Source organism: Benincasa hispida, chromosome 5 (assembly GCF_009727055.1).
Source record: "Benincasa hispida cultivar B227 chromosome 5, ASM972705v1, whole genome shotgun sequence".
NCBI lineage: Eukaryota > Viridiplantae > Streptophyta > Magnoliopsida > Cucurbitales > Cucurbitaceae > Benincasa > Benincasa hispida.
In genome coordinates this window covers 43,927,674-43,935,588 of record NC_052353.1, presented here as the reverse complement: position 1 = coordinate 43,935,588, position 7,915 = coordinate 43,927,674, and the positions used below count along the sequence as shown (strand labels likewise).

General features: G+C 36.6%; 1 protein-coding gene across 1 annotated transcript; it reads left to right on the top strand.

Annotated features, from left to right (window-relative positions):
- The first annotated feature begins 565 nt into the window (after positions 1-565).
- On the top strand, positions 566-7,134 carry LOC120078815 (probable receptor-like serine/threonine-protein kinase At4g34500). The gene is made up of 7 exons (XM_039033140.1): positions 566-1,305; positions 2,661-2,765; positions 2,863-2,985; positions 3,123-3,293; positions 3,376-3,505; positions 3,590-3,799; positions 6,796-7,134. The coding sequence occupies exons 1-7, from the start codon at positions 746-748 to the stop codon at positions 6,904-6,906; spliced, it is 1,410 nt and encodes a 469-aa protein (XP_038889068.1). The 5' UTR covers positions 566-745; the 3' UTR covers positions 6,907-7,134.
- Positions 7,135-7,915: the final 781 nt, after the last annotated feature.

Genomic DNA, 7,915 nt, shown 5'->3' with positions numbered 1-7,915 from the left:
AAGAATATATTAAATACAAAATCAAAAGTTTAAGGGGCTGTTTGGGGCCAACATAAGATGATATATCCATACATTCTATATCATCTTAGTGTTTGGAGGCCCATTATCATATCTCACCAATTTTAATTGTTTGTGGGCCTATTTTTGGAACGTATTTTGTATCTCACCATTATTTTCCTTCCGTGTATCGTATATTATCTCAGTGCTTGAACGTACTTGATCATACTCGATCAGAACTCTCCAGACATTAGAATTATTTAGACATCAAAACTTCTCACATCTTATTTCAGCATCCCAGACAATCCCTAAGATATTAGACATAAAATCGAGAGGTGAAAAAACTATTAGACAATTTTTTTTTTTTTAACGTTTGACATTTTTATCGAGACACGAAAGTTTAGGGATAAATTATAATTTATTAATTTATTTTATTTACATAAGGTGATCAATCCATGTCCCACTGTCCTCCTAATGGCCGTTGCCACCGTCACTATTCAGTGGCAACTCCGTAATAATCCACTTTCTCGTACCCCAAAACTCAACAACGTTCCTTCTCTTTTCCCCTTCCCTTTTGTCACTTTTCCTCTGTTCTTTTTCAACTTTGTATCCGTTGAATCCCCATTTTTTCTCAATCTCTGAACTTCCTTCTTCTTCTTCAAATTTCTCCTCCAAATTTCCTCAACAAACCACGTACCATTTCCCCTTCTTCTGCTTCTTTCCATTTCTCCTTTTTTCGCCGGAAACAATGGCGGTTTCCGGTAGCAATTCGACCCAGAACCCTTCCGACGAATCCCCCTCCAGTTCTTCCAAAGCTTCTCTATCCAACTTGAAAATCTACGCCGCGATCGGTATTATAGCTGCATGTATGATTGCGGCTTCTGCTCTGATCTTCCTCTGTGTCCGTAGAAGTAGGGAGTCGAGGAAGCACAAAATGCGGGTGAAGCATAGTTCTGGATTGATTCCGTTGGTTTCCAAGGAGATCGCTGAGATTAAAGAGTCCGATCGGACTGTGGATTGCGAGAAAGGGGAAGTTATTAGGGTTGAGAATAAGAAGGAGATTGAGTTCGAGAATGGAGTAGGTAAGAAGAGTCAAGAAAGCGACGTGTCCGGCGGTGGTCGGAGTGACGTGTCGGTGGAGGATCCAAACTTAGGGTGGGGACGGTGGTATAGCTTGAAGGAACTGGAAATGGCGACTGATGGGTTTCTTGAAGAGAATGTGATCGGAGAAGGAGGCTATGGTATCGTGTACAGAGGAGTTTCGCCGGACGGTTCCGTCGTCGCCGTGAAGAATCTTCTTAACAATAAGTAAGTTAGTCTATAACATTCGCCTGTAAATCACTGCCCATTTCAGAGAATTGCACGTCACTTTTGGATTTCTTAATTGTTTATTAGCATCTTGGTGGGTGGATAGTGGATTACAAATATTCAATCATTTCATATTTGTTTATTTGTTATCTTGTTTTATGGGAAATCCGCGTTGAATATCACTCTGTTTTGGATTATTTTATTCCTTGTTCTGCTGCTGGGTTAATGTTTAAGTCTTCTTCATTTTTCTTCCCTTTTTTAAATTTCCCATGAAATTCTTGTTTTGACTGATGAAACTTGGATCCGAACTTATTGGTATTATGTCGGTTGTGGGCTTCATTTGTTGCTGAGTATTAGGTAAAAGTTTAACTGTCACTTTGTTGTTTGTTCTTTACTGCTTTAGTAAGTTCTCATGCATTATCAGCTAATTTTTTATTTCAAATCACACAACTTCACCTTATCACTTGTGATTGTTACATTTCTTTTTCTTTTTCTTTTTCTCTTTGTTTTTCTCTTTTTGTTTTTCCTGGTTCCGGGTACATTCTCTCTCAGAAACTAATATGGCCCACTGGATGGTGCTTGTTATATTTTAAATTAATATTATAGTAGGCAATTTGTAAATAGAAATTTGAAAATAAAGGATCAAAGTTTTAATTCATGTTTTTCAAATATGTGCTTGGTAACAACTTCAGAAATTGAATCCCTTTCCGTAATGTTTTCGATAGTATATGGTTAAGTTACCACTTTAGTCTCAGTTTGGAGAGTTAGTATTTAATCACTATAGAAGGTTGAAATTTAATCCCTATGAGTTTTATCAAACCATAAGGATCTAAATTTCTCCAAATCATAAGGACCAAATTTGGAATGAACCATAATATATTTATAAAACATAAAACTAATTGTAATTAACCATTAAACATTCGGTTGAATATAAACTAGAATCTGTTTTATGTTATTATTACTTTACATCAGTGTACAATTTATAATGTATCATATAATACATATTCTAGTTTAACAAAAATGAATTGAGTTTATGATTCAATATTGTAATTGTTGAAGTTTTCGGTTGAGTTTATAACCTAAAATATAATCTAGATTGCCTACCTACAGACCTTTGAACTTTTTTTTTTTGTTGATTTGGTGTTTTTTTTTATTAGGCTTTTAGTGAAACAATTAGTGGGAATGTGACAACTGTCCTTTATAGTACCGAGTTCGTTTTTTCTTTTCATTCCAGTCTAGGCTCATCACTGACCAATAAAAATAAGTATTGAGGACTATATTCATGACTTGCTATAATACATTTAGCACACATCCCGTGAAAAAATAGTTGACCTGTTTTCATTATTTTCTTACAGGGGTCAGGCAGAGAAAGAGTTCAAGGTTGAAGTAGAGGCCATTGGAAAAGTAAGGCACAAGAACTTGGTGGGTCTAATAGGTTATTGTGCAGATGGAGCACAGAGGTGCATTATATTGAATTCCCTTAAGATTTAACTTCTGAACATCTTATTGGACTTGATTGTAACAAATTTAATATCTGGGATTTTGTGGCAATTTTAGGATGCTTGTGTATGAATTTGTTGATAATGGCAACTTGGAGCAATGGTTACATGGTGATGTGGGGCCTGTTAGCCCTCTAACATGGGATATTAGGATGAAGATTGCTCTTGGAACAGCAAAAGGGTAAACTGTTCAATAGTTGTTCTATATATACGAAGATTCATTCTCTTACTATGACATATACATCTGGTTGTTTAGGAAGTTGATTGTAAATATGTTTTAATTGTATTCTTTTTTCGCTGATTTTGTTTCAATTACAGTTTGGCATATTTGCATGAGGGTTTAGAACCTAAAGTTGTGCACCGTGATATAAAGTCCAGCAACATTCTTTTAGATAGAAAATGGAATGCAAAAGTATCTGATTTTGGACTTGCAAAGCTCTTACAACCTGAAGCCAGCTACGTAACTACTCGTGTAATGGGCACATTTGGGTATGTTTCTATGTTACTACATTCTATCCAATTTTGCGACTTCTGTCATTCGGGTTTGCTAAGGTACTTTGTCGTGTTGTAGATACGTCTCCCCGGAGTATGCAAGTACAGGCATGCTTAATGAGGGTAGCGATGTATATAGTTTCGGTGTTCTACTTATGGAGATCATTACTGGCAGAAGCCCAATTGACTATTCCAGGCCCCCAGGAGAGGTAAGATCATGTTGAGCCAAGTTTCTCACAGGTTTCATACATATTTAAATTTTCCAATTCAATTTACAATGGTTGTGTTTCCAGATGAACTTGGTGGACTGGTTTAAAGGAATGGTGGCAAATCGACGTGGGGAAGAGGTTGTAGATCCCTTGATTGAGATTCCACCCTCTCCGAGAACTCTAAAGAGAGTGCTGCTTGTTTGTCTACGTTGCATTGATTTGGATGCCAATAAAAGGCCAAAGATGGGACAAATCGTTCATATGCTAGAGGCAGATGATTTTCCTTATCGTTCGGTAAGCATTGTTCTTGTTCATATGCTAGTTGATTCATTGATGGGTTATTTATCTTGACCTTTCTGTTACAATCCATGAAATGGAGATAGGATGATGGTTTCAATTTTAAATTCGGGTAGAGTTCTTATCTTTTAAGGAGTTCTATTCAAGCTCTTTGTAGTGCACTTGACCTCCAGGTAACAATGGTAAATTTGTGATTTAGGGAAGAGAGAGCTTGCAAAATAAAGAGAAAAGACTTTGATTTCTTTAAGATTTGTACACCATCTTGAGAAAGATGAAAATTGATTTCTTGAGAGGTGATGAGGCAATCTTGTCAAAAAGATGAAAATTGATTTCTTTAACATTTATGCACTGTATTGAGAAAGATGGAAATCAATTTCTTGAGAGGTGATGAGGCAATCTTGTCAGAAAGATGAAAATCAATTTCTTTAAGATTTGTGCATCATCTTAAGAAAGATGAAAATTGATTTCTTGAGAGGTGAGGTGGAAATCTTGTCAGAAAGATGAAAATCAATTTCCTTAAGATTTGTACACTGTTTCTAGAAAGATGGAAATCTATTTCTTGAGAGGTGATAGGCAATTTTGTCAGAAAAATGATATCGATTTCTTTAAGATTATGGGCACCTTCTCGAAAAAGATGAATATCGATTTTTGAGAGTTGATGTGGCCAGCAAATGGTTATCTTTGGAGCTTGAGATTTTCTCTAGAAAGATGATAAACAATTTTTGAGAGAAGATGTGGCCAACAAATGACCATTTTTGGAGCTTGAGATATTCTCGAGAAAGATGAATATTAATTTTTGAGAGGTGAGGTGACTAACAAATGGTCATCTCTGAAACTTGAGATTTTCTCTAGAAAAATGGTAATTGATTTCGTGTAGATGATGCGACTTTCATGTAGTTACTCTTGGTTTCAATTGTGAGTGGCCAGCCCCTAGTTTCCACCAAATAATTGTTCCACTTAAGAAATTGTTTAGGTCCCAATAACAATATTCCTTTTAAGTTTTGATGGAAGTTCTTTAGCTAACTTGCCTTTTGTTTAAAATTTTTGTAGAGATCTTCTAATATTGGTACTTTGGATTTGCTCTAGTAGTAACTATCTGACGATTTGTGTAACTTTTCTAAATTTCCTTGAATTTGTGCTTGACTGTGGCTGATGAAGGCATATTGATCCTACTTGATTAAGAGGATGCATAGTGACTATGTAACGTTGGAAAATGTTTGATTGAGTATGAAGTTTTATAGGGAAGAATATCCCTTGTAAAACTGTTTTTTGTTTAATAGGGAAGCATATTCTCTGTGTAGCCCCTACTCAAGAAATATTTTAATTAAAGCAAATGTTTGATTGAGTATGAAGTTTTAATATTTTGAAGAAAAAAATTCCTCCTAAGATGAAGTTAGCCTGAAGCTTGATTGGTCGGCTCGGCCTTGATCTTGGAAGGTTAGCATCGACCTCGGCCCGGGCTGGTCAACCTTGGGTGGCGGCTTTTTTTCGATCAAGCTTCACATGTTTGTCTTTTGGTGGTGTTCCTCAACCTTGGACTATCTTTAGATCTTGAGCATTTCAGCTTTCCATCGGTAAGGTTGAGCCCTAACCTCAACCTTGAACATTTAGGGTTCCTACAACCTTTTAGATGTTAAGATGAGGTTGGTAGAGATTTCTAGCCCTAATGTGTTTAGGGTCGGCCTTGGCCTCGGCTACTTTCCACAATGCGTATGGTGTACTTGGATGCATATGGATGGTGAAAATATTTTACCTTGATGCACTTAGGGTCGCCTTGGGTTAGCCTCTTATGAAATTTTGATCGCAAATTCACGTTCCCTTAACAATTTTGAGCCTAAGTCTCGACCTTTGACTTTTTGCTTCAATTTGGTCCCTTTGGCCTTGGCCTTTGCTCTTCACTCTAACTTGATCTCCTTGGACTTAGCATTAGTTGCCTCGACCTTTGCTTTTTGCTTCAATTTGGTCTTCTCGTTCTTTGCTCTTCACTTCAGCTTGGTCTCTTTGGCCTCGACCTCAGTAACTTCAGCCTCGACCAAGGTCATCTTGGCTTTGGGTCAGACTCCTCAGCACAGTTTTTACCACTGATTATGGTCCATTGGTCCTGCTCTCGTCTCTCTTTTGTAAGGGTATGCAGATGATTGAACAGTTGATGCCCAATTTTGGCCAAGAGAAAGTGCACCTGACCTCTACATGACAACAACGGTAAATTTGTAATTTAGAGAAGAGAGAACTTACAATACAATGAAAAAGGGCTTCAATGCCTAATTCAATAAGAGAATTAAAGAAAGGAAAAGAAGTCAAAAGTTTATATCTCATATGGAAGGGGTGTATTTATAGGGAAAATTGACCTAGGTTGTCTCCTAGGGTTTCAGAATCACCTTAGGATAATTAGCTCGGGCCCAAAACGCTCTCTTGACTCGGGGCATGCATTGTTAGGCATTTGGCAAGGTTGAGGCCGAGCATGGTGCCTCTTTTCCTTGGCTCGTTTTGGTCTTTAGCTTCCACTTTTGGCTCATATCAAGCTTCTTTTTTACTTGGTCATTTCTATGTTACCTTTTGTCCAAAATCATCCGTAACATGAAAAATCAAAATTTCTACATTACCTTGTATGGATAATTTAATAAGGGGTGTATTTAAAGGGAAAGTCGACTAAGGTTGTTCCTCAAGTTTCAGAATCACCTTAGGATAATTTAATGACCTATTGGGCCAAGACGCGGGACCGGTTTTATGTTCGGCTCGATTGGCCTCAGTCGAGCATCCTGTTTGGGCCATATCTTGTGTCCAAAGCGTTCTCTTGAGTCCGACATGCATAATGTAAGTGTCAAAAGATATTCCATCATAATATTGCAAGTCTGATGTCCTCAGTCATCACTCACTATTCCACAACAAAATGTGTTTGGATGAGTTTCAAACATGTGTTGAAATATGACAGGAGTCTTCCCCTCTCCCTTTTCTCCCAGCTATCTTAACTTCTCATTCTCATTGTCTTTCAGGAGCTTCGATCGGTGCGAGAGAAAGATAACTTGCCTGCTCGTTCAGACGTGCCGGGTAAACTTCCATTGAAGCATGCTGGTATAGATGACATGGAATCAAGAAAGAGATAAAACTTATTGCTGCAAGAAGCCAGTTCCTAGAGGTCAGATTATTTTGTACTATACCTTGGTCCCTATCAGTTTTCAAAGATTTAATTCAAGGCAGCGCAGTGTATATCGATTATTTCCCTTATGTTTATGCTATTGAATTGGTATTTATGCTTCTATACGACATAAGAAGTGAGCTTTTTTGTATATAGGATGTCTTTTTTGTTTGATATGTGAAATTTATTCAAGGAACTCTTAGATTCAATTCAAATATGAACTTTTTCAACATTTTGTAAAGTCATTGCTTCGCCACATCTTCATCAACTTCAACTTTAATGGAGTGCTTTTAGTTCATGAACTTTTTTTTAAATTATGTTTAGGACCTTTCAATTCTGATTTTAATGTTGACACTCTAATTAGACTGACAAATTGATGATTTAGCTTGACCTGAAATAGATGAATAGGTTCGTCGAACAAAATAAAGGTAGTTTAGTAAAGGTATATTGTATTCACTTGTCCCATTGATTTCTTGGCCTAGGAACTTTATTTTATCTAGTTGATCTACTTCTTTAGACTGATTCTACGAAAGAACGCCAAAAGTGAAGGCAACTCCCTAGATCTATACCGACACGAGGTGTGAAAGTATCATGTCAAATTATCAAATATCATCCATTAAAGTCTATGAAACACAAATACTTCATGTGAGGCAAAAAATCAATATCAGACACGTATCGGATACCGATGCTTCCAAATACTTTATAGATACGTATCTGACACACGATTTGACGTATTTATACTTTTAAATACTTTTCAGATACGTATCTGACGCGCGATTTGACGTATCTATTTCTATGCATACATTTTTTTAAGAAAAAAGACAAGTAACTCATCTAATCTTTTCCAATATAAAATTAGGCAACCTATTTAAAAAACTCATTATTCGAGTCTAAAACTAAAAGAAAAATAAATAAATAACGGACAAAAACCATACACTAGAATCATCTAATCTCCATCTTCACATTTGAGTCTCCAT

Excerpts from the sequence above, each read along its gene's own strand:
- LOC120078815 (XM_039033140.1), top strand. The coding sequence starts at position 746 with ATGGCGGTTTCCGGTAGCAATTCGACCCAGAACCCTTCCGACGAATCC. Across the intron at positions 3,506-3,589 it reads ATTCCAGGCCCCCAGGAGAG|ATGAACTTGGTGGACTGGTT; the intron begins GTAAGATCATGT and ends TTGTGTTTCCAG. Across the intron at positions 3,800-6,795 it reads ATGATTTTCCTTATCGTTCG|GAGCTTCGATCGGTGCGAGA; the intron begins GTAAGCATTGTT and ends ATTGTCTTTCAG.